The sequence below is a fragment of the Pocillopora verrucosa genome, chromosome 7 (genome assembly GCF_036669915.1).
Source record: "Pocillopora verrucosa isolate sample1 chromosome 7, ASM3666991v2, whole genome shotgun sequence".
Classification (NCBI taxonomy): domain Eukaryota; kingdom Metazoa; phylum Cnidaria; class Anthozoa; order Scleractinia; family Pocilloporidae; genus Pocillopora; species Pocillopora verrucosa.
Genome location: NC_089318.1, coordinates 21,612,600 through 21,638,292, shown reverse-complemented (window position 1 = coordinate 21,638,292; position 25,693 = coordinate 21,612,600). Strand labels below are relative to the sequence as shown.

Sequence of the window (25,693 nt, the reverse complement as noted above, 5' to 3'; positions counted from 1 at the left end):
CAGTGGTTTATTTCAACGGAGGAGACACACATGACGTTTGTTTACGAAAGTGCTGAAATCTCGAGCTTTTTAATGTTTATGAACTCTCGATTATTAGTGGCTTTTATTTAAACTTTTCATTCTGACAAAATATTAAAAATAACCCTTTTTTTTTTGTGCATTCATGCTCTTTTGGAGGGAATTTTACCAATTCATGGTCACGTTGCCAGAGGATGGAACACGACAATAACTCAATCTCGCTTCTGGAGCCCTCGTTCCCTTAACTATTCCGCTGGATAAAAATAACGGAGGCAACGATAGTTAAATTGCCTATTGATCAGTTATGAGGGTAGATAGAAGAACCTTTTAATTGCAAATTTATGCTCAATAACGTATTTTTATGGATACTACAATTCAATGATAATTTCAGGCACATCTACAGCGACTGATGCAACGAGTACACAGAAGCTCTACCAGAAGCTCTTAAACAACACCTCAACCCAAATAATGAAAAGATCGCTAAAACTACAGAGGCCAGCAAAATAGCAGCCCAGATAGTTACCAAGGAAACTACCACTGTGATAGCCGAAGGAGTGCCAGTGGAAGCTTAATTGACTGTTGACTTTTCGAGGGATTTTGCCAAAACGCCACATGAAAATTTGAAATCGTTCAACCTAATAGCTCTTTTATTTCTATCCAAGAACTTAAACTTTTTTTCAGTAAATGAAATATACCATGATTTATTAGCTTACTAGCTATAAAAAATTCTCACTTATGTGATAGTTTTAACTCGTTCAACACCAGTTTCTTAGTTTCTGTACAAGAAGTTAAACTTTTTCTAGTAACCGAAGTATAAGTTGATATATTAGCTTACCAAATATATAGAATACTAGTCTATATGATAAGTTTTAACTATTTCCAACGCGGTGGTTGCTTTGCGAGAAGTTCGAGTTTTTTTGTTTTTTTTTGTTTCTTGTAACTAATATATAACTTGATGTATTAGCTTACAAACTATACAGAATACTTGACTTTTTGAATAGTTTTAAATGGTTACACAAAGTAAGGGTTTTTTTATTTCTTTTCAAGGAGTTGAAGTTTTTCCTGTGACGATATGTAACTTGATGTATTAGCTTATCAACTACAGAAATAACGACACAAACTAAAAATTATACAGGAGCTTTTGTTACCTTATTTCGTTTACATTTACACAATCATGTAAATGTTAGTGTTCAGTAAAAGATTTGGTAGTTCAACTGTAAAAAGCAAAATACAACCAAGGATGTAGCTACGGGGTGGGGGGTCCTGGGGTGGTCGTGACCCCCTCTTTGTAAGCCTTTTTTTGGTCACATTAAGTAAAACAAGGCGTGGGGATCGACATGACAATCAGGAAAGTACCCTCTGTTTGTCACAGTGTGAACCCCCCCTCTCTACGCCTCTGATAAAATACAGTTCATGTCTATATTCTCCCATGATGAAAAAAAACCAAGGTGCTTGAGCGCAAGTGTACTATAATACATAACTTTAAAAGTGATTCGTAAATTTAAATAACCACTACCACACTAAATGTATGCACAGTGTCGAAAAGTCGTGATCCATAATTGAGGCCCTGTTAGGGAGGGGGGGAGGGGGTGGTCTTTATGTCCCCCGTCTGAGTTTTATACCTTTTCACCTCGCAATTTTGGAAGGTTCCCATGTCGCTGTCGGAATTTTGTCCTAAGCCACAGATATCGACATTGGAAATGTTAAAATACAAAATGTTTCACATAGATGAATTCGCGTAATTCTGTTCCCGAAACATTTTTGGATAATTGTCAACCAAATTTAATAGCCTTACAAAGTGCGACAAGGGAAGACAGAGAGAGAAAAAACCTAGAAAAGATCAAATCTGAATTTTGAGCGCGTGACCATAAACGACACAGAGCGTGACGTGGTATGAAAGATGAGAAGAGAAGATAACAGAAGAGAGTCAGACGACAAAGGTCACACAGTAGACGGTCAATACTCACGGAAAGTTTTACTATATTTTCTTCGGACCGAATGCGCAGCAAGACGCTGTCTAATTTTTAAAACGACAATGTCGCTGTCGATTTCACTTTTTCTTTTTCGCTGTCGTAATTTCGCGTGAGCGGCTCGTCGTTCGTCGTCATTTCACATCCCTCGAGCCGTGTCGCCTGTCGAAATTCACCCTAACAGGGCCTCATGATGAAACTAACCACAACGGGAGACAAACAGCAATACTACAATATCATTTCGCTTTATCGAGGCCTTCGAAAGGTATTCATCTGATTTAAGTCCAACTCTGTTACACCCTTTTCTGTGGTTCAACCTCTGAAATCTCTTCTCTTTTATAAAATTAATCCTTTTCCAGACAAAGGTTCTCAATATTAGGACGAAGCATCCCCGAAGTAGAAGGTACACCCCACCCCACCCCCTCCCCGCAATCATTTGTTTCGATTCACTCAAGTAAAAACACTTCGTAATCAGTCACAACAAATCTTGAAGATCCTGTAAAGAAAGGCTCGCTTTCTAGAGGAAAATCATATGCGTTATCACCATCACAAGACTCACTATATGATACGTCTGCATTGTCTGAGATTTTTAGGGCCCAACGCCCGCCACGTTCCCTGCCGCCAAACGTTGGTCCTTGGTCAAATCCATACGAGATGCCATACCGGCTTTCATAAGGACGAGTAAGCGGTATTTTAGTTGGTTGATGCTCATGTGGGTTGATCATACTGAATAAAAATGCTTCAGTACACCTTGAATGACCATCTTCACCTGTTGATATAATTATGCTCCTTTAATCACAGGCAGACCACACTATGTGTTCGTGGTTAACCCTTTAACTCCCAAGATCTGATTGTTAATTCTCCCCTTCAGCTTCTACACATTTCCTTGTAAATTGGTTAGGAGAATTTGGTGTTAGATCGAGATAATATCTTGTACCTAATGAATTTGAGTATTCTCACTACCTGTTTGCTGAATAATGTATGAATATTATAGGGAGAAGTTAAGTGTTTATCACTTCTGGGAGTTAAAGAGTTAATTACTGTGGACATGAGACGAACAAAATCTATGAGGGTTATTGATAAAGCTCTGAAAACTGCATATCTAAATTACCTCTCGGCCTGAATATCTCAATAAAGTTTAATGAAATGTTAATCGATGTTACCTTTGTGGTATTTTTGTCGCCTTCGTGGGCCGGCCGTTTGAAGCGTTTTCTTATGAAATTACTTTTGGCCGGAGGCCGTTTAGAGAAGAAAGGGAGATAAGAAAAACGGTATTATAGTCACGAAGAAGTGAACCCAACGTTTTCGTTGTTTCACGCCAAAATTTTAACTTAACTTTCGTTTCTACTCAAATCTTTAGCTACTATTTTCTACTCAATTAAGTTAATTTACCACTCACATTTCCAAGACTGTTCTGTAAAACCTCCGAATACATTATTTCCACTCTTCACAATAGTAACAGTGGGCCCTTTGTTGTCACATCTGGAATGAAAGGTTGCGGCTGCGAAGCCATCTCGAGAAGCTCGGAAGAGAAGACGAAAGCGATGTCGCCTCTTCCCTGAGTCAAGCAAGGGCAACCAACTTAGCAGCAGGCTGATATGTTCCTCATTCGTGAGTATCTCCGATCTAATACTCAACTTCATTTGTATCCCTTTAATCTGGTAGAACTCCGCTTCAGTTAAAAGTTCTTCTACAAACGTTGCACCATCCGGTAAGACTAGCTCTCCGTTCCGCAGATAATTGAGTATAAACCGGAAGTGTTTTCCATCCCTGTCGAGGAAAAGGGTGCCGTTCTCGGCATGCTTCCCTGAAAACATGGCGGCTAACCTCGAGTTTCGATCTTTGGTCAGTGTTTGGAGAGTTGTTGTGAAGTAATGGCCACCAACATTCAGTTTCACGCTCGAAATCGATTTCAATTCATCTAGTATCCCTTGTATTTGGTAAAACTCAGCTTCTTCGGCAAGTTCTTTCAGAAATGTTGCTCCATCTGGTAAAGTTAATTTACCAGTGCGAAGATAATTGAGTATAAACCGGAAGTGAGTTCCATCTCGGTCGATAAAGAAAGCGCCGTCTCCACGAGGTTCCATTTCAAACTTCCCTGAGAACATGGCGGCCAGCATTGAGTTTGGATCTTTGGTCAGTGTTTGAAGACTTGTGGTGAAGTAATGACCGCCGACATTCAGTTTTACAATCGAGAGAATACTTTGATCATGCTGCATGTTGTCTACTTTCCGTACCTGCTTATCGCTACAAACAGGTTTTGGTGAGTAAAGTGTAAAATACTTTCTTGAAATCACTCCTGCTTTCTGTTCGCTGACCAAACTTGCGAGATATGATGAGAATCTTAATTATTGCCAAGGGGGAGGGTGAGGGTGGGAGGGGGGGTTGGAGGATTTTGGTTGTTTCACAATAAAATCTACGTGATCACCCCAAGCGCTCTGAAATATTTTTATGATTCCCCTCATTGACACAGTAGTCCCACTTTAAATTCTATTGGCGATGACTGATCATCTCTTTCGTCCCCCCCCCTCGAATTCTCCACATCCCCCCCCGTAATGACTAAGAAGTGTAAGCGTTTTCTGTCGAATAAATATGTTTGTCACGCGAAGGTATGCTTGCAATTTCAGACTATTTTTAAGCTGATTAATTCTTCGCTAAAAACTTAGCCCAAAAGACAAAACCAGACAAGACATTTATCAATTACTCTAATTTGCCCAATTATTGTTCCGTGCTGGACATAAAGGATTGTAAATGGAAGCGATTTTCGCAGTTATGACCACCACGTAAGCAGTGGTGAAAATAAGGCCTGAAAATATTCAGGCCTGTACGGGATTTGAACCAATGACCTCAGCGATACCGGTGCAGCGCTCAACCAACTGAGCTGACAAGCCAACTAGGAGCTGGCCATTATGTTGGTCCCAAATAAACCCATGAAGTGATGAATAACTGACTGTAAATATATGAAAGTTATACGAGTGAACTGCGAACAAAGAAATGAATATGGAAGCGATCTCCACGGTGAATATAAGGCCCGAAATAGAGGATTGTGTTTGAAGAATCGATAATATTTTTCTGTCCTGCTTGAGGCACTTTTAGACATGGCTTCTTAAAAATCAAAAGAACGACACCTCTTTCCTGCAACGAGTGAGTACTACACCAAATTTATTCCCAAAAACACTCAGGTTTAACATTAAAGAAATTTACAGTTGTAAATACTGATGCATTTAAAAAGGCACAGTTTTCACTATGTCTTAACTACATACTACAACAAAGTTTGGGACAAAGGCAGCCTCACTTCCTGTTTGTACTCAATTATCTTCTATCTTCACAATATTTTATCATTACTCAGTAGATGTTTAGCACAGAGGGTCATCAGTTTATCAGTCATACTATCATGTGTTACCCTCTCTTAACACAGTTGTAACTTACCAACTTACTTAGTTATATTCATCACTACAAGGTTACTACTCAACTTATTATTTTCACAAATAAAAATAATCCTATTTAAGAAATAAGCTAAAAATAAAACAATGCTGAAATGCACTGTTCAATATAGAAGGCTGTCTGTTACAAAACCCACACAAACCCAAAAGACCGACGCCATGAAATACTGGGAGGGAATGGAGGGATAGATAAATAGTTCTGAGAGTGCACACAAGGTATATTGTGCACAAGCAAGCTAAGCAATTGAGCAACTGAACTTTAATCCATAAATGATCTCCTAAGTGCCTGGCAAGACAGTACTTTTACTTATGAAAGGAAAACCAACCAGTAACCCTAGTTTACACAACTAGGTCTGCTGATGTTAAATTACTTGTGCTAAGTGAGCTGCAGGCTTGATTCACAAGTGTGATGCAAGACTCTCTCTGTGCCAATTTCCCGTTTTTGCAATTAAGGAGGTCATCACATAATATTGGGTGATGTTTCCAGTAAGAAAGGGGAAAAAATAATGTGTTCCTGTTACCACTTAATAAAGACCACACAAAATATAAGACTTGTCACAGGAATTTAACAAGGGAGAGTCAACAACTGTGTCCTGAAGTTACTAGTGCTCTCAGAAAAGCTTAACCTATGATTTTGATTGCCTTGAACAAACACAGTGAGAATCACAAAAGACCACTAACTGAAACTCACAGTCTAGGCACAAGGGGCACGAAAAGCAATAGATGCCCTCTTTAACTTTAACTCCCAAGATCTGATTGTTTATTCTCCCCTCTAGCTGCTACGCATAATTTATTTGTAAATTTGATACCAGAAAATGATGTTAAATCAAGCTAACACCTCCTACGTGATATATTTCTGTATTCTCATTTCCTGTTTGCTGGATAATGTATGGATATCATCAGGAAAAGTTACATCTTAATAACTTCTGGGAGTCAAAGGGTTAGCATGTTAATTTGTATGAAGATTGGAACCCACAACTTAAAGGATCCATGACAGTAAGTGGACTGTAATAAATTTGAAAAATGGTGACATCATCATGCTTTGAATGGATTTTGAAAGTTTTCTTTTTCCAAATTCTCAACACCAGAACATGAAACTAAAATTCAAAATGGCCACTGCCAAACAAAGTACATAGATTAATGAGCCTTTTCTTATTCCTCTTCAAACTCCAATCTGGGATAAGGGATGATCTTGGCCATCTCCTTTCCTTCTTTATGTTAGCTCAGAAAATTTGGTATTGGATCAACTAATAATCCCCTTGTAATGTTTTTCTTATTTCTCATCACTAGTCTGCTTGATGTTGTATTGATATTGTAAGGAGAAATTCTTTCTTGGTCACTTGTGCAAGTTAAAGGGTGAATGGATTCAGCAAACTACGACCTTGTAGAAACATAAGGTGTCTCAAATGGACTCCAGAGCCCAGTTGTTTGAAGGCCAATTAGTGCTAATCCAAGGTTACATTTTAATCCCAGCATCTTTACGCCTTCAAAAGCCTCTATTGGATAATTTTCCCTACCATTTTTAGAGCATTCAATCATCAAACAGAAGACAAAAAAAAATCATACTGAATTTTCTTATACAGCTTTTAGATGTGAAATCCAATTTCAAACTAACCCTGGTTTATCTCAATCCAGCTTCAAACAACGTGGTCCTTGTCTATAACAGGCTTGCCAATGTTATCGCATGAAGTAGAATACCAGTATGCTATAAGTTAAAAAGTCAAATACTTGATTATTGTCATGATGAAGAAAAAAAAAACCTTAGCATAATATTTATCTACTTAAAATTTTTATTACTTTTATTTCTTATTTCTCATCACTAGTCTGCTTGATATTGTATTGATCCTGTAAGGAGAAATTCTTTGTTTGTCACTCATTCAAGTTAAAGGGTTAATGGATTCGGAAAACTAAGACCTTGCGGCTACATAAGGTGTCTCAAATGGACTGCAGAGCCCAGTTGTTTGAAGGCCAATTAGTGCTAATCCAAGGTTACATTTTAATCCCAGCATCTTTACTCCTTTGTTCAAAAGCCTTTTTTGGATAATTTTCTCTCTTCTTTTTAGAGCATCCAATCATCAAACAGCAGACAAAAAAAATCATGCTGAATTTTTTATAAAACTTTCAGATGTGAAATCTGATTTCACACTAACCCTGGGTTATCTTAACCCAGCTTCAAACAACTCAGCCCTAGTCTATAACAGGCTTGCAAGTGTTATTACATGACATAGAATATCAGCATGCTGTTGAAAAGTCAAATACTTGAATATTATCATGATGAAGGAAAAAAAAACCTTAGCATAATATTTATCTACTTATAATTTTCTACACCTCTTTGGACCTATAACTCCACTCTTCCTTTTTCTGTTATTTACCCCCTGCAAAAGCACTAGATAAAGGAAAAGCAACTCATTAAACCTTTACACCCTAATATCAGTGTACAAATTCTCCATACTGTTCTCTAAACATTTCCTAAGGTGCTGACAAGGAGAATTTCTCTCAAAATCAAGAGCTTCTTTACTTGGTGATCATTTCCTTTAATCTTGTGACCTTAATTTGTGATTCAGGGGGTGAATTGTAAGGAGAAATTAAATGCTAATCACCCTCAAGGGTCAAAAGGTTAAAAGAAACACCCAAGCCATCAATTGCTACATGCTAGTTCACGAGCGAAAAGACTTCATAATCACTCACAAGAAACTGTGTTTTCCCTGTAAAGAAAGTACGGAAATCTTGATGAAAATCATAGGAGTCACTGATACCAAAGTCACTGCTGCGCACATTTGCATGGTCGGAAATTTTCAAAGCATACCCGCCATAAAGACCTCTACCAAATGTTGGTCCATATTCACTGTAACAGCAGATGCCGTACTTTTGGCCATCAGTAGTAATTGGCATTTTAGTTGGTTCCAGTCCTTGTGGGTTGACCAGAGTGAACAAGAATGATTTTGAACATCTTGCATAATCACCATCACCTGTTAATGAGAAGACACCTTCCATTAAAAAAAATCAAATCTTTTTCATAAAGGTTAATACATATTGCCAATAACAAAAGGAACTTGCTTACTATAAACTTCCTGCAAAGGGGGGAAAGGTCACTTCCTTGTAAAATGCCGCTAGATGGGGTGGCATTTTCACCTCTGTATTGACTATTATGGGGTTGGTTTTTGATAGAGTTACTAGAATGGGGTCATACATTTTCCTGTTTTTTGGGGTAAGAAAATTCTGCTAAATAGGGGTTTCAAAATAGGAAGATTCCCAGTGAAATAGTTACTGTATTTCATGTTTTTGTTTTAATATTCAACAATTGACTTGCATCACATTCCATTAGTTTAAAAAAAGTTCTACACTCAGCTTAACAAATGTGTAAATTCATTTCAGAATGACCTACTTAAAAGACTTGTAAAGTTCAGATGAATGAACAGAAAGTCACTAAGTTGGCATCACAAATATTACATTTGCTCAAAAGTGACTAAGATGGGTTCAATAACTGGCCACAGAATAAACCATTATAGGGTAAGGGTTCTGAGTAGCCAGTAACACATACCCAATTACCCTCAATTGGCCCAACCATCCCTCCCCACAAGCACACATCACTTTCAAAAAAAATAAAAATGACAAGATAAAAAAGTGAAACATTAAGTTAGACTTCGTAGATTTCGGTACATTATAATAGAAATTTTAACAGAACTTTTGTTTCTACTCGTAAGCTATTCAAGTGTATCATTCCTCTGATGTATAGCAGTATATCAGTTCACACTTACTATTCCAAGACTGTTCTGTAAAACCTCCAAATATATTTTCTCCACTCCGCACAATGGTAACAGTAGGTCCTTTGTTGTCACACATGGAGTGAAAGGTTTTGGCGAAGAAGCCATCGCGAGAAGCTCGGAACAGTAGACGAAGGTGATGTCGCTTCCTCCTTGAGTCAAGCAAGGGTAGGAAACTAAGCAGCTTGGCTGTGTGTTCCTCATTCGTTATTATCTCCGACATAACGCTCAATTTCATTAGTATCCCTTCAACCTGGTAGAACTGTGCTTCGGCTTCGAGCTCTTTCAGTGCAGATTCATCCTCCGGTAACCTCGCATCTCCATCACGAAGATAATTGAGTATGTAACGGAAGTGTGTTCCATCTCTGTCAATGATGAAGGTGCTGTTGTTTACATGTTCACCTGAAAACATGGCGCACAATCTTGACTTTGGATCTTTCTTCAGCGTTTGGAGACTTGTTGTGAAGTGATGGCCGCCAACATTCAGTTTCACGATCGTTAAATTATCTGTCACGGACTTTAATTCATCAAGAATTCCCTGAATCTGGTAAAACTCAGCCTCCTCCATCAGTTCCTTCAGAGCTGTGCTTCCTTCAGGTAATGTTAATTTTCCACTGCGAAGGTAATTGAGTATAAATCGAAAGTGAGTTCCATCTCGGTCAATGAACATAGTACCGTCTTCACTAGGTTTCATGTCAAATTTTCCCGAAAACATAATGGCTAGCATTGAGTTTGGATCTTTGGTTAGTGTTTGTCGACTTGTAGTAAAGAAATGACCGCCGACATTCAGTTTTACGGTCGAGGAAATTCCCTGGTCGTGTCCGTTCTGCATTATCGCTAAAAGTCAGTGGTAAATTTTCACTTTATCAAGGCTTGAAATAAAAAAGCGACCACAGTCTTTCCCGCGAGTAGCGACGCCGAAACGATGATTGCGGAGCTTTGTGAATATATCAGTTGAAAATGAAAGTTTGGAATAAACACGTGACGTCAAATTGACATTTTAAGGTTCCAGCGGTTAACTTTCCTCATCAAGCCTTAGTAATTACTGAATACGTTTAAATTTCCTGTTTTGATGGCTTACAGGGCACATCAACCATCTGTTCGTAATAGAGATTCAGGCAAACTAATTAAAATTCAGCTTTACGTAATTAGGTCATCACGGAATATCCCAACAGTCAACTGTCCCTAAGCGCTATACATCGCTTTGGGTGGATTGGGAACTAATCGGTATGAAATTCAGCGCTCCTTTTGGCTCTCACGAAGAGATTATAAACCGTTTTAATCTCTTGCTCACCCGTAATGCTAAAATTAGCAACCTCGAACGAAGAATTCATCCTGAGTGTCTACAAGTCCACGAAGACACGTTTCAGTTTATTTCCTTGTATTTATCTTATATTATTTTAGTGTTACACTTACCTTTAATTTTTCCCTATGTAACACGTTACAGCTCTATGTTTCACCAGTATCATGCAAATATTGCCCCATAAACATCTAAATTCTCATTCTAGTCAGTCCGGTTTACCTTCAGAAGTCTATTTTGGCCAGGCCAGCCGAAACACAGTCTATTTTTTACAGTTTTACCGCTTCTGGTTTCAGGATCCATTCACATCATAGGATACGAAGAATAGCTCCAACTATAAATTTAATTCTACTAATATTAATATCTCATACCAATGTGAACAAAGACAGCAAATGATCTCTTTCTTTTGTTTTTTATTATTATTATTATTAAAATAAACAAAGAAAACTTACATTATCAAAAGTATTTACAATTATACTAACACTACTAATAAAAAAAGACTATTAAAACGAGATTATTTTTTATTTTGAAAGCATCCCAGGAATTCTTAACTTAAGCAATTTGATTTTCTATTTTTAAAGTAGTTTGAACTAGTCGTCGTGTATTTCGAAACTAATGCGTGTTTCCTTCAATTCACAAGTGTTAATATCGTGCCCTTATTACACCCATTTTGAAATCACATGTTGCTATTGTCACGCTTTTAAGTCCTAAATAAGGTAATGGAGGGGGGGGGGGAGGGGCGCCTACATCGTTTCTGTCTTCGAAAAATTACCTTATGTCAATTAAAGACCTCAAACACTTCATAATTTGATACCATGAAAGATCTTTTCCCTGTGAAGAAAGTTCCCTTATATCCTTCAGGGCACTGATATGACGCGCCAAGGCTTTCAGAACTTGAATCCCTTACGTTAGCGTTGCCTGAGATGAGCAGGTCGTATCGCCGAAAAGTATCTTCCTGTCGCGAACCAAATGCTGGTCCACTTTGCGCTTCAGGTAAAATGCCAACTAGAATCGGCAGATTGGAGCTTTTTCCTCCTGGTCTGCCGCTCCAATTCACCTCTGGGTCAGGACGTAACAACATTTTAGTTGGTGCAGAGCCAAATGGGTTGACCATACTAAACAAGAATGCCTCTCTACAATTTTCGTCACTATCTCCTGACAAGAAAAGCAACAACACTAATTGATTTATTATACATTTTGTAAACAATCTACAAAAGAAAACGCTACTCGCAAAGTTTGCAAAAGTTTCAGAACACTACACGGACGAGGGGCTTGGAAACTAGACAGACTTTGAACTCGACATGATAAATGTAATATCCGCTGCCAAGAGTATATTATCTTGCCGCTGCTCATACTGCGTTTTTATGTCAACTTCACACGCTGTTAGATATTGATTGATTTCATATCAAATTTAATGTATAATAATTAACAGTTGTTAACCAAACTGAAGCGGCGAAGTAAACATCCATCACTTTCAACGTCACTCAAGTGGGTAATGTATTTTTTATGTATACTATACAAAAACCAGAAAATTAGTTTATTTCTTTCAATATACCGTAAAATGGTCGGAAATTAAACGCTTGATTTTGTCTTTTCAGCTGCTCGGAGGTGAATTGTACTTGCTGTTTACTTCCGCACCAACCAATCAGCTCGCGCTAGCAGCACTCTTCACTTATGTTGTAAGTGCTAATTGAATTTATTGTCTTTATCAGGCGAGAATAATTGAACAAGGATAGAAAGTTTCAAATGTGCAAGTTGGTACCGGTGGTGAAAATTTTGAAAACTTGGAAACCTAAGAAATACTGCTACAGTCTTATTGATCATTAAACTAAAACCTAAATTCAGAATCTAATGGCTAATCACTAGACGACGCATAATGAGCTACTTTCATCGGGTCATTTTTGTTAGATCCACAATAAGATGGAGGCCTCCAAATGAAATTCTTCCTAGTCATTTTCTCTTCTCTGTGAACTTCGGTAAATTTCTGCCAAGAGACCAAGCATTATTCTTTCACTTTTTGGATAATTTATTTTGCCACGTTTATTTCCTTCAATGCTAAGTTTTTGCGTGGAAATCAGTTTAGGGAATCAAAATTAACTACATTTGCTTAATGTACACAACTTACTCCCCCAAGAGCTATCTGTAAAGCCACCAAATTTGTTGTCTCCACTCTGCACAATGGTTATTGTTGGTCCTTTGTCGTCACATTTGGAGTGAAAAGTCGCAGCTGAGAAACCATCTCGAGAAGCTCGGAACAGAAGACGATAGCGACGTCTTCTGCCTATCTCTCCCTTAGGAGGCAACCAGCTGACCAGAATGCTTCGGTGTTCTTCGTCTGTCAAAATCTCCGACTTCAGCCTTGTGTCATCTAACTCGTCTAAAATCCCCTGAATTTGGTAAAAATCAGCCTCCTCTTTAAATTCCGCGAGAGCTGTGGCTCCTTCTGGAAAAGTTAGCTTCCCAGTGCGAAGATAATTAAGTATAAACCGGAAGTGAGTTCCATCTCGGTCGATGAAGAAAGCGCCGTCTCCATGAGGTTCCATTGGAAACTTCCCTGAGAACATGGCAGCCAGCATCGAGTTTGGGTCTCTAGTTAGTGTTTGAAGACTTGTTGTGAAGTGGTGGCCGCCTACATTCAGTTTCACGCTTGTTAAACTCTCCGAATTTACTTTTAATTTCTCTATGAGGCCTTCGATCTGATAAAACTCAGCTTCTTCCTGCAGTTCCTTAAGAGCTGCTTCTCCTTCTGGTGAAGTTAATTTCCCAGTGCGAAGATAATTGAGTATAAACCGAAAGTGAGTTCCATCTCGGTCGATAAAGAAAGCACCGTCTTCAGCAAGTTTCATGTTCACTTTTCCTGAAAACATGGTGGCAAGCTTTGAGTTTGGATCTTTGGTCAGTGTTTGAAGACTTGTTGTGAAGTGGTGGCCGCCTACATTCAGTTTCACGCTTGTTAAACTCTCCGGATTTACCTTTAATTTCTCTATGAGGCCTTCGATCTGATAAAACTCAGCTTCTTCCTGCAGTTCCTTAAGAGCTGCTTCTCCTTCTGGTGAAGTTAATTTCCCAGTGCGAAGATAATTGAGTATAAACCGAAAGTGAGTTCCATCTCGGTCGATAAAGAAAGCACCGTCTTCAGAAGGTTTCATTTCAAATGTCTCTAAGAACATGGCAGCCAACATGGAGTTTGGATCTTTGGTCAGTGTTTGAAGACTTGTTGTGAAGTAATGACCGCCGACATTGAGCTTTACGGATTGCATGTTTAGCTTCCCTACCTGACGCTTTGAACCACAATGAGCGTGATATTGTCGAGCAGACTTAATATATTATCCTAATAACGATTTGAATGGGGACCTGACAACAGCGACGGCGACGTGAGACTTTTTTACTTCCGGTTGCGTACTGCGAGCGGTTTCCCTTCACGCGCGGACATCAACAAGCCTTGTTACGCTCTACGAAAACGTGGGACTTCTCTACCTAACCAGGCCAAACCATGGCAAAGGAATTAAGGTAAAAACGAAACTTTGCGACAAAATTTAAAGAAAATTAGTTTTTTTTATTAGATATTGTATGAAATGTAAACTAACAGAGCGCGGAGTGTTTTGTAAACGACCACAAACTGAATGGAGAGAGATTTGAATTATTATGCTTTGTTTTTGTTTGTGACTGCACTTTACTTGCTCTTGCTGAGCTATCTTATATCTTATCTCTATCTTATACTTTTCAATTTTTTTTCATAGTCAAAAAAGAGAAAATTAAGCTTAATTTTTATTTTAGTTTTACTAGAAAATAGTAGGAGGATTTTGTCGGCAACGGTACTAGATTCGACCGATTCAAAGTGTATTTCTTTTCATTCAGCAAATTGTCATTTATAAGCGTAGATTAAGCTTATTTAGCAAGGAACTCAGTGGCTAGGTTTAGCAGTTCTATCGAGGAATTCCTGACTACCTCAAATATTACTATATTCATAACTGAATCATAAACAAATACAAAGCAGGGACGTTTACATTCCACTGTTTACTAATTAAATAAAAATTATCTTACAAAATCCAAGATTTATTGATTTCTCGATATTTAACTTGCAAATGCTACATATGTGTTAGTAATTCCTGTCTGTTTTCATTTGAAAGCATCCTTCCAACCTTATATGTATATATGTTTCCCTTATTCGGAAGGTAAAGGGGAGGCCATCATTTCTTTATCTGTCAACAAGTTTAGCTAATTTATTGAAAGACTGTAATAAGAAAAGAAAGCTAAGATATTGCCTAATCTTATGATGATCTAGTTAATACCAGCCAAAGCAAGCTATTTTTTTTGTTTAAAAGTTTTTAATCATGATTAGAACCAAGTTTTAGTAAATCTCAGAGTTCAAATTGCACATTTGTACAATGATAATTTTATTGATTACAAATTTTGCTGATATACGAATAGTTCTTCCTCATGAAGTAATTTTTGTTGCGCTGCACTTTCAGTCAATCAATGGAATGGACTGAAGAAAACAAATTGCTGTTGTTGAAGGAATTGATGCTTTTGCAGCCATGGCTGCATAAGAAAGAAACTAGCAAGAAGAGATGATTGGGAAAAGCTGGTAGTGTCCTTAAATGCTATTCCTTGTCTGCAGTTCTGTGTTACTCATCAGTCTGTTCATGACCACTAGTCTACAATGGAAAAGAGAAGAAGGAAAAAAGTCAGGGAAGAAGACAGAGCCTCAGCTATTGCCCCTGAAGAGGACAAGGAACTAGATCAGCTACTTAATGAAATCATTGAACTGTTTGATGAGTCTGACAAAGCAATAGATGAAACAAAACAGAAACAGGAAGAAGAAGCAAAGAAAGCAGAGGAAATGCAGAAGAGACCGTTAGAAACTTTTTAAGATAGTGCAAAAAGGAATGCAGATGAACAACAAGGAGCAAGACCATAAAAAGAGTAGAGCTAGTGGTGCAAACACTCTGGCTTACCTGAAGGATAAGGCAGAAGTTGAAGCCACTTAAAAATATGATGAATTTGAGATAAAAAGGCAAGAGTTAGCACTGCAAGCAAAGGAGCAGGAAGGAAGACAACAGAAGTTTGATCTGATGAACAAGCAAACTAGAGATATTCAGCAGCAAATGCAGCATTTAATGCAAATGAATGCAAACATGATGCAACAGCACCAACAACAAACCCTTGCACTAAGGGAGCTAATGAAAAAGTTTGCTGATAAGTGATGCTGATAAATATATGCAAGAGGTCATTTAGATGCACAAAAAGTTCACCTTTTTTATTAGCCTGAGAACATTTTTAAGGATGTTAAAAATTAAAGATTTATAATAATAATTATTGGTTTACATATATAACTGTAAAGGAAATGTTGCTTAATATTGTTAACCTTTGAAAGTCAAAAAATTGATATTATGCCAGCACTAAAAGCCTGTAGATTTTAAGGTGGTTAGCGCTGGAGGAACTGGGATTGAGCCTTTATCAAGGCAATAGGACTTATTCAACTATGAAATTGCATCACTCTCTGTGAACATTCTCACCCTTTGTTCCCATTAAATGGTCTGTTTTGGTGGCATTTATTTCACTTTAATTCCAATATGTTAGCCTTTCTCAATTTTATAATTTCTTACTAAAAAGCAGTTCAGTTTTGTAAAGGAAAAGTGCTATTTAGCTTTTGTACAACCTGTTTGGCAGACTTAGTGAAAACAATCTCCAATTTCTGGAGGAGAAACATCAAAGTAGTCTGATGTGGTGAATCCATAACAACAAACACGAGCATTGTGAAGAAGGGCACATGTCACATACATTTTGCCAACAGCACTTGAACTTATTTTTAAAACTAAGTTTTTTTTTTAAAGTCCAGAGATTTAAAATAATTTATTATATCACCAAAATTCCATTCAACAGAAACTCTCTCCACTCATAGATTCATTCCATGCAGACTGTATGGAAGTTAGTCCAGCTCCTCGAAAAGGTCCTTGCAGATGTAGGTCGGCAAATGGGCCTTGCAGTACCGTCAACAAAACCCCAACAGTTGTCAAGAGCAGCTCCCCAGTTGTGAACTGCAACAGCAAACTCCGCTAAATAATCGGGGCTTGACTAATCCTGGTTCAAATCAGTAAGAAGGCAGTTCCGTGTTTGATACAACTCGTTCATAACAGCATTTGAGATCATACACAATTGTGGCTCTGGCCTTCCAAATCTGGATATCATGTCTACGAATCTACAGGGATAGGCAAATATTTTAAGAAAAATACATGATGCCTCAACCATGTCGACATTTACACCATTGTAACAAACGATTCGATCCGGTAAAGTTGACATATCTACCAAATTGTTAAAGACATTCATGTAAAATCTAAACTCGGTTTTACATTCATCATCTGTCATCTTGTCGAGGTCGAAGCACTCGTAGTTGGTGCAGGGTAACTCCGGATTTTTAGGCTAGAGTAATTCGTAGAGTTAATTGCAAATTCTTCAGCGTTAATCAAGCGAGAAGCCTGGGCCAGGAAAATGGTGTCACGGAACTTTGGCATGGTTTTTAAAAGACTTTCGTTGACTTAAACACGATAAACATCGATGGCCGTCGTCAACGTTCTCGCTCGTAAAATTTTGGCGGGAACGCCAACACGACGTAGCCCCCGCTCGACCCAGACTTCTCACGTTGCCGTTGCCGTTGACGTTGGCGGATCGTTAGGTCTCTAATAATCGGCAAAGCGGAAATTTTGCAGGACGAAGTGAAATGAGATTGCATTATGAATTAGGCCCAATCCACACTAACGTTCTCGTTTACCATCCACTCTAAAACGTCTAAAAACGCCGATGGGAACGGAGATTATTTAAATAGGGTGTTTAAACAGTCTCGTGTTTAGGAAACTCTCTGAGTCAAGAGAAAGCAAGTTAAAACGAAGCATCTTGAAAACGGACACGAATAGGGCGTCAAATAATCAGATAATGTCGCACCCGCCATCGTTTACGGGCGTCTCTTTGAAAACAATAAGCGAAAACCATGTTACATTGCATAACGGCGTTTTCACGAGTGAGTGCCTTAGTGTGGACTGGTTAAAACAAAATAAAAACGCTAGACTGGGAAAACATAATCTCCTTCGACTTGGTTCAGCTGAAAGCTGATATTTTCGGTAAGGACACATTAGCATGGTTGGGGGCCTTGAGGGCCAAAAAAAGTAGTGCACAGGCGTCCGTTGAGGGAGACGAGCGAAAAAGGGAAAAAGGAGATCGGATGGGGGAAAGGAGTAATGAAGGAAACGTGAGGGGCGTGGCGGGAGGCTTTCGTTCCCTCTCATTATTCCCCTTCGCACTCGTTTTTTCGCTCGTCCCGCTTTTTCCTGTGCGGCCGTGCGTGGCTTACGCGTCAGATGTGATAAGGAAGCCGAACCTGTATTGTACGAATAAACGGTCCGACTCTTTGAGTGGAGAGCAATTAAGTCTTTCGACATTACACAGTCTGGATAATTCCCATTGTTGCCATTAAACAATAGTCTTGCTTTTCATTTCAAACTCAGCTCCAGCTCAGCAATTTGCAAACTTCCGGGCGTATCACGGTTTCCAGCTATCTGTATCTTTGTTGTGCTGTTGTTAAGAGAGAATGCGGGTCAATGAGCTTCAATTCGACTTAATTTAAGTGCACATGATTTGAAAAGTGACCACACGACCGTAATTGAGGCATTCATTCTCTCCTCCAAAGTTTAGTTCTTTGTAGCATGAGTAAGTTTGCGGTTTTTCTCGTTAGCCATTTAAATTATTTGGAGCACTCTAGCATGCGCTTTGCGCAGTTTTAGTGTCCATATCTTATGATAGTATACTGAAGACAAAACTACAACATAATGGTCGTCTGTGTCTCCAGTTTCTCCCTACATAGGTATTTCTCTCTCGATATCGCCGCTTCTTACTTCCTAAACCAAGCACTGTCGCAGCAAATATATCAATTTTGTAAGAAAAAACTGCTTCAGTAAATATGTCTTCCGCTGAACTACGATAAAACTCAAGAAATACCTCAAAATATAGGTTGAAAAATAATGATACTCTAAAACCTCATCAGCTGGAGCGGACTAACAGTGCACAGTCGAGAAGAAGATGAAATGACTAAGTACGTTTTGAGAGACAAATGATTTGTCTTTAGGACTCATAAATAAATGAGAATGGTGTCTCATGTAACGATGTCTTTATTTATCAATGTGCTGACTGGCAAATTAGTTACAAAAAGCAATGCAAATAATAAGTTAAACTGAGCAGAGATGATATCGAGCGAACTGGTTCCTAAGTCTCTAAAAATTTCGCTTAAAGTTCACTTACACGGATTATCAAGTAATAGCACACAATAAACTTTTGACTCCCAACTTGTGATTAATCTTGAATTCTCCCAACTAGCTGCCATACATTTCTTTGAAAACTTTTTGAGAGATATCAACATTAAACCCCCCGGTTGATAAGTCTGTAGTTCTAATGGACTTTTTCTCCGAATAATGTTTCGAAATCTGTGAGGAGAATTTGCATGCTAACCATTACTAGGAGTCAATTAGTCAATTTCACTGAGACTACATTTTATTCCTGAAAAGGTGTACAAGAAAATTCTTGCCTGGTTCAAAATCTCCACACCCAGCCCCTCAATCACTCTTCTAATTATCTTACTCCAGTCTGAGGGCACATTTTAATAGCAATTTAACGATCGGAAAAAAATTGATATGGTGTCGAATAAGCATCTGTACATGGTCAGCGCTCAACAGGCATATATCTCTATTTGTTTATCTATTTATTTGTGTTTTATCATCCCCAGTCAATTCTTGCATTCAGAAGATGATTTCCTAAATGTATTAAATCAGATAGGGAGATTTATGCAAATAATACGCTCCAAGGTAGAAACATGGGTCTGTTAATCAGGCCTGACCAGGGAGGAGAGGGTAGTGGGCTATTGATATCCGCGAATTTCTTTCTCGCAATATACCAGTTCACGTTTTCAAAAAAATGATAAAAGTTTAACACCACATGTTAAAAGGTGCCTCTGGTTGTTGAATCGTGTATACATACTAAAAATCCTAATCTCTTACTACGTACAAAAAGACCGATACGTGATTACCCGCAATCCCCGGCCTGACCTGATAAATAGGTTGGAGATAAGAATCCGGCCTTGTTATATAAAAAAACCTGCTGGTGGTTACATCCTCGTAGAGGGTATAGAGGCAACTGCTAGAATACAGAGTTGGGACAAAGTTGGTTTTTGCACCATTCTGTCGTAAGCGGGGCTATAATTTTTCGCCAATCTGTCCTAAACAGGATTCAGTACGAATAAGCAGTTTTTCTCAGTGACTTCACGTCTCGGACCAGAGACATTGAAGCGCTTTTCCTTTAAAAAAAAAAAAAGCCGTTTTAAGCAAATTATTCCCTGACAATTTATGCCAAGAAAACAAATTGGATTCATTAGCTCTTGATCTACACAAAGTCCCAGATATTGCCTGCGTATGATCCGTTTTGAGTCAGGGTTGGAATCCAAACACTTCGTAGTTCGTTACCACGAAGTTTCTTCCTCCTGCTAAGGACGATGTGTTATTCCATGCTGGTGGAATCTCGTATGTATGGCCGAGAAAACTAGAGCTCGAAGGAGACGTGTTTGCATCATCTGCAATGCGGAGGTCGCAACCGCAGCCAAATGTTGGCCCGTTGCTGCTACTGTAGAGAATAGCATACTGATGGCTGTTACTCTTAAGTGGTAATTTGGTTGGTTCCAGACCACTTGGGTTGGCCAAACTGAACAGGAACGCTTGTGTGCAGATGGTGTAACCTCCCTGACCTGTTGATGAAATGATGACCTGTAAAATGCCGAATAGAGCATCGTGCCTTCGATTACATTTTGGAAATGAGAGTCAACTAAAGAGATGAATCAGTGCAAGGGGAACAAAAAATGGCCTATTGTATTTAAGCCTGGCGGATTTCTACTCAATTATCGTACGCAGCCACTGGGTGCTTTGATATTCCTGTCGTAGACTATCTTTTGGTCAACAGTCACTCTTGATGATTGCTGGAAGCTGAAACTAAAGGCTAACGCAATTTGACGAAGTCGTATATTGCGTGACCACATGGTTCTGATTGCATAATCGATCACATTCATGCTCGATTCGGCATTATATATGACCCCGTCTGAATATGAAATTACAAAATTTCTGGATTGATACATGTCGTTCTACAGTTTCACCAGTTAGCTCGAATTGTCAAGGTAAAACACTCAAGGTTTCAATTAAATAGCCCTAGATAATAAAGTTCTTCAAGAAGTGAAAATATATAACAATTTTACTTTTCGAAAAGAAGTAAACTTTAAAAAAAGTAATAGTAAAAATCGGTAAGAAATAAAGTTTCTGAATTTTGTTGTGACCGAAAAAAATCTGACATGTTTAGTGCCACGAGCAGTCTGTTGTTAATGCTGATTAAAAATTATTGAATTCTTAAACAAACAGATTTTAAATCGTCGCAGCGATTTGAATTTTTACCTATCAGTTTCATGGAGTGAATACTGAAAAATCTAGATGAAAAATTTGGCTTGATTATTTGCTGTGTGAGTTAATCTTGTGTAAACTTGAACATTCAACACATGACTTACTGTACATCCAAGATTTCTCCGTGAATCCTCCAAAAACATAATTTCCACTCTGCACAAGAACGATTGTGGGTCCTTTGTTATCACATTTGTCGTGAAAGGTATTTGCCGCGAAGCCGTCTCGAGAAGCACGGAACAAAAGACGGAGGCGACGTCTTCTCACGTCACCGTGAGGAGGCAACCAGCTTAACAACAGGTTTTGTTGTCCTTCGTCTGTCAGGATCTCCGACTTCAGCTTTGTATCATCTAGCTCATCTAATATCCCCAGAATCTGGTAAAAATCAGCCTCTTCTTTGAATTCAGCGAGAGCTGTTGCTCCTTCCGGCAAAGTTAGTTTCCCAGTGCGCAGAAAATTAAGTATAAACCGGAAGTGAGTTCCATCTCGGTCGATAAAAACAGCGCTATCTTCCACGGCTCTCGTCTCGTATTTCCCAGAAAACATTGTGCCCAGCATCGAATTTGGATCTTTGGTCAGTGTTTGAAGACTTGTGGTGAAGTAGTGACCACCGACATTAAGTTTAACGACGCTCTTCATTGACTTATTTATTTCATCTATCAATCCTTGGATCTGGTAAAATTCAGCTTCTTTCTTAAGTTCCTCAAGAAAAGTTGCCCCAACAGGTAAAGTTAATTCCTCTGTGCGCAAGTAATTGAGTATAAACCGGAAGTGAGATCCATCTCGGTCGATGAAGAAAGCGCCGTCTTCGCCTAATTTCTCTTCAAATCTCTCTGAAAACATGCCGGCTAGCATTGAGTTTGGATCTTTGGTCAGTGTTTGAAGACGTGTGGTGAAGTAATGACCGCCGACGTTGAGTTTGATGATCGAGGAAGCCTGCATTGAGCATTGCATGTTGCTGCTTAACGTTAATCACATATCGATTGAATTTGCTAGATTTTGATGGGCTATTTTACGCGATTCTCCAACTCAGTGAAATGCTTGGCTGTGTCATTGCTGTTCTGTTCGGATGCGACGACATGCTGATGTGAGCAAGTTTCTTGAATGTAAATAACATTATGCTACGGAACTAGTCATGTGTATCACTCATATGATGGCGGAATCATCCAAAAGGTTTTCGTTTCACTGGACTCCTCAGAAATTTTCCTATAGGGCAATTTTAAAGAAACATTACCATTACGATATCTAGAGTCGAGCTTGTTTCCATTTAAACTTTAATAATTATTTGCACATTCACCTGAAGGTGAATACTTGATTCGACACGTCTCTGCATGTTACTTGTTTGAAAATAATACCATGATTCGAGGTAAATGATATGAATCGGCTGAAAACGGTAAGCTTCATTTGAGGAAAGAATCTGAAGAAAACCTTGTGAGATAGTTGAATAACAGCTGCCTGTAAAATCCGATGGTAAACAAACTAGTCTACTCTGTATTAATGCCTTGTCAGACAATTGTCAACAAAACAATTGCGTTGAGAAATTTTAAGCCGTTCTATTTTTACACATTACTCTAGTTTCACTTTTTTCGTGTGTCTACTCTAGATCTCTCTGCATGAATGAAAAAATTTATCTGAACAACGTTAGCTGAAATGTTGACGCATTTTAGAATTTTCTTTTGTCGAACTGAAAAGGAATTATGTGGGTATTATTTAATCGCAATTGGTAATTACCAAGCATTGTTCGGGAAAAGCATGCGAGTCATATGTCAGCAGATCGTAACTTCCTCAAGACCAAAGTTATTAAAGCTGAAGTTTCCGGGAAATACTGATAAACGGTTATTGGAGAGACACAATCGTATAATACTCAGAAATTAACTTACAGTAGGAATTTCTAATCTTACAGATCACAATGCCAGGTTGCAAAACGTCTTCCAGACACTTCCTAACCACGTCAGCATGTTTTAAATTAGCTTAGCTAGCTGGTTTCGAAACCAGCCAGCTAAGCTAATTTACTTTTTCCTATATATCTTGCGGACATCTGTGTTCGCATTTCACTTATGTCGATCAGTTTTTTTAAGAAAAAATGTTTCCATGCCCCCAAGGTGCATAGGTACCGCACGCTTTAATACTTTTTTTCTTTAAAAAACACTCCCTCGATGTACGGGTCTCAAGACCGAAGCACAATATTGGAACCCGGCAACAATTTCCGAAAACCGCACGACGCAGAAACTCGATCATGGTACTCCTCAGTTGTCCCGCTAGCCAGTAGGATTTGGGAACTACTGTTACCGCACGGTACCAGTAGTTCCCAAATTATGTTATTATCGGGCACGATAAAATAACGTATTATGCGATGTAAACACAAAAGCTAACTTCGCACTTCCTTTGAAAAAAAAAAACCATCATGGAAATGCGTAATTACCAAAAATATCATTATAGGTATTACAGCTCATACTGTGAGCTCTTAGTTTCAAAAATAGATAAATACATGTGATTTAACAACATGTCGCAAAGGTCAATATGTCAGAACACATCTCACCGTTCAACTCCTTTTCTCACGGTCTCTAGACAACAGTTGTACATATGCAGCTCCAGGCGGCCCAAGCTCAAGTCCCCAGAAATTTTTGAAAGCGTCAAGCGTTGTGTGACTCGGTGTTAAAGGGCATGTAAACCCAAAAATATATGTTTTTCTTGTACAATGTAAAAAGTGGCCTAGAAAACGAATTTGAAATTCGTTTTGTCCAATTCGACTTATTTTAGGAGAAAATCGGCATTTTCAACTGAAATTCCATTTCCGGTAAAAACAATAGCGAGAGGTCGTGACGTAAGCCGTGGAACTAAGATATTGCGCAACACATATTTCCCAATAGAACTAGTGTGGGAGCTCGTATAAGTAGCGGTAGTTTGGAAGATGTTTTTTCAGAAGATAGCAACTCGAATGCCCTGAGCTTAGTATATGAAAGCGATGGGAATAATCCAGAATCTTTAGGTGAGTCTGGGCCACGTCCTTAACAATATGAGCCGCGTAAGGTTTACCGAAGAACATGTTGACAGCGATGCGACCTCCTCGGAAACTCAAACTGATATTTAATTTAATGTGAGATTTATTCGTATTTGACATGAAAATCCAATAAAGCAAGGGTACAATTTAAAAGAATGCAACACAAATTTTTAAAACCTGAGCTTCTGAGGGTGTTTTATATAAAACTATACGCATATTTGCGTTCACCCGGGTTTTCTGTTGGAAATAAACTTTGTTTCACGACAGCTTAACTTAAACGTCCTTTCATTTAATAGTTTTTTGGCATCAACATGACACTACAATGTAGATGACATGGGGATACATGAGAGAATACGTGCATAGACAAATTCCTTAACCTTTCTGCTGTTCTTCCTTAACTTTTCAAACTTCGAATCGGTATTCTGCTTGGTTCACGATCACGTCTACGTGCATGATGAGATTTCTGTCTATGCTTCTCTCGATTAACATTAGATAGCTCAGTTGATATAGCATGTTTCTCCATGAAAGGTTCACTCATAAATGTTTGCTCATAAAGAGGTCTCTCATAGGGTTCGCGGACCGACTCGTTCCGAAAATGCTCGACATCTTTTAGTGTGGTTCTACCGCGAACGATCTGTGCATATCTTGTGTGCGTTTTGAACGTATTATACACAGTGTCTGTGCTGATTTTGCACCGCGAAAGCTTCTCTACGTCCGCCATTACACCATGCCATGTGCTCATTAGTCAAACGTCACGCATGCGTGATGGGGACTTGACTGCGATTTGCGACCGAACGAAAATGAAAAAGGAAGCCGGAATTTCAACTCGGGCGTTTCCTTTGGAGAGCCTGAGTAATTATCAAAGGTGCGAGTGTGGAACTTGTCAACCAACGCCGAAAACTCATGAAAGTGTTTGTTGTACGGAAATCGGGTAATTGTGGCAAAAAGTAGAGGAGCAAGGGCCTGAGACCCAGATAAGTTGTATCACTGAGCATCCAGGTTTTCAGTCAATTTGCCTCAATTTCTGGGTGCTGGAGACGGCCTATTACGCCTACAGGCAGCAGTAAGGCACAGATAATCGCACCGGAAACGAGTAAGCTAAATGTTTTCTGTTTCATCTGTTTTGTTACATTTTGAGATCGATTTGCTTGAGTTGTTTCTGCCATTGATTTAATAATACAGTACTACAGCTAGTTGTTTTTCGCTTCTTTCCTGGAAGGAAATCCCGCTAAGTTGCCTACAGATAGCTTGTTCGTTGGTGTTGGGGTCATCTCGACAAACACTGCAGGGTCCCTGTGCCATCTTGTACGGTAAACAATATCCAAACATTTTTCCAGCGGATTTTGGATCGTCTTACACTGGATTAAAACCGCCAAACCTTTGAGAGAAACAAAGGTACATGTTAATGCAGATCTTAGTTATTTGTGTCTTACTGCACTGGCGGTTGTGCCCGTTCTTTATGAGATATTTATGTATTGCTTTCCTTCATCTCCGAAGCATTTCCATCGATAAACAAGTTGTACCATGTACATTTCCTTGTGTGGCCTTCACAGTTATCCAACCCTGTTTGTGTTTGCTTCGATTTGAAATACTGAAAAGATAGTTTTGCATGCTGAAATCAGGATCTTTAGAGTTGTACTCAAAATGATAAATATTGTCCTACTGACCTTTGATTGTACTTTCACTGCTTTGAAAACCGTGACACAAATTCTTCTA

At 38.7% G+C, this 25,693-nt stretch overlaps 4 protein-coding genes and 1 pseudogene across 5 annotated transcripts; 1 reads left to right on the top strand and 4 right to left on the bottom strand.

Annotated features, from left to right (window-relative positions):
- Nucleotides 1-414: 414 nt before the first annotated feature.
- Nucleotides 415-4,298, bottom strand: LOC131781456 (uncharacterized). The gene is made up of 2 exons (XM_059098110.2): nt 3,388-4,298; nt 415-2,757 (listed from the first exon to the last, which is right to left on the bottom strand). The coding sequence occupies exons 1-2, from the start codon at nt 4,205-4,207 to the stop codon at nt 2,435-2,437; spliced, it is 1,143 nt and encodes a 380-aa protein (XP_058954093.2). The 5' UTR covers nt 4,208-4,298; the 3' UTR covers nt 415-2,434.
- An 805-nt stretch (nt 4,299-5,103) lies between these two features.
- LOC131781426 (BTB/POZ domain-containing protein KCTD4) lies at nt 5,104-10,298 on the bottom strand. Its single transcript, XM_059098079.2, has 2 exons — nt 9,190-10,298; nt 5,104-8,400 (listed from the first exon to the last, which is right to left on the bottom strand). Exons 1-2 carry the CDS (start codon nt 10,025-10,027, stop codon nt 8,084-8,086), a joined length of 1,155 nt encoding a protein of 384 aa, XP_058954062.1. The 5' UTR covers nt 10,028-10,298; the 3' UTR covers nt 5,104-8,083.
- A 664-nt stretch (nt 10,299-10,962) lies between these two features.
- LOC131781422 (uncharacterized) lies at nt 10,963-13,870 on the bottom strand. The gene is made up of 2 exons (XM_059098076.2): nt 12,621-13,870; nt 10,963-11,650 (listed from the first exon to the last, which is right to left on the bottom strand). Exons 1-2 carry the CDS (start codon nt 13,753-13,755, stop codon nt 11,274-11,276), a joined length of 1,512 nt encoding a protein of 503 aa, XP_058954059.2. The 5' UTR covers nt 13,756-13,870; the 3' UTR covers nt 10,963-11,273.
- Nucleotides 13,871-18,639: 4,769 nt separating this feature from the next.
- On the bottom strand, nt 18,640-24,688 carry LOC131781419 (uncharacterized). Of its 2 annotated transcripts, none has more exons than XM_066169600.1 (3): nt 24,355-24,688; nt 21,084-22,182; nt 18,640-20,279 (listed from the first exon to the last, which is right to left on the bottom strand). In XM_066169600.1, exons 2-3 carry the CDS (start codon nt 21,928-21,930, stop codon nt 19,966-19,968), a joined length of 1,161 nt encoding a protein of 386 aa, XP_066025697.1. In that variant the 5' UTR covers nt 21,931-22,182; nt 24,355-24,688; the 3' UTR covers nt 18,640-19,965. The 2 variants fall into 2 exon arrangements, with proteins under 2 accessions (XP_066025697.1, XP_058954056.2); XM_059098073.2 differs by lacking the exon at nt 24,355-24,688 and adding an exon at nt 23,516-23,837.
- LOC136282248 (uncharacterized) lies at nt 23,818-25,361 on the top strand (annotated as a pseudogene).
- Nucleotides 25,362-25,693: the final 332 nt, after the last annotated feature.

Coding starts and splice junctions, on each gene's coding strand:
- LOC131781456 (XM_059098110.2), bottom strand. CDS start 4,207: ATGCAGCATGATCAAAGTATTCTCTCGATTGTAAAACTGAATGTCGGC. Junction 2,758..3,387: donor TACAGAACAGTCTTGGAAAT/GTGAGTGGTAAA, acceptor TTATATCAACAG/GTGAAGATGGTCATTCAAGG.
- LOC131781426 (XM_059098079.2), bottom strand. CDS start 10,027: ATGCAGAACGGACACGACCAGGGAATTTCCTCGACCGTAAAACTGAAT. Junction 8,401..9,189: donor TACAGAACAGTCTTGGAATA/GTAAGTGTGAAC, acceptor TCTCATTAACAG/GTGATGGTGATTATGCAAGA.
- LOC131781422 (XM_059098076.2), bottom strand. CDS start 13,755: ATGCAATCCGTAAAGCTCAATGTCGGCGGTCATTACTTCACAACAAGT. Junction 11,651..12,620: donor TACAGATAGCTCTTGGGGGA/GTAAGTTGTGTA, acceptor TTTTCTTGTCAG/GAGATAGTGACGAAAATTGT.
- LOC131781419 (XM_066169600.1), bottom strand. CDS start 21,930: ATGCAATGCTCAATGCAGGCTTCCTCGATCATCAAACTCAACGTCGGC. Junction 20,280..21,083: donor GGAGAAATCTTGGATGTACA/GTAAGTCATGTG, acceptor TTTCATCAACAG/GTCAGGGAGGTTACACCATC.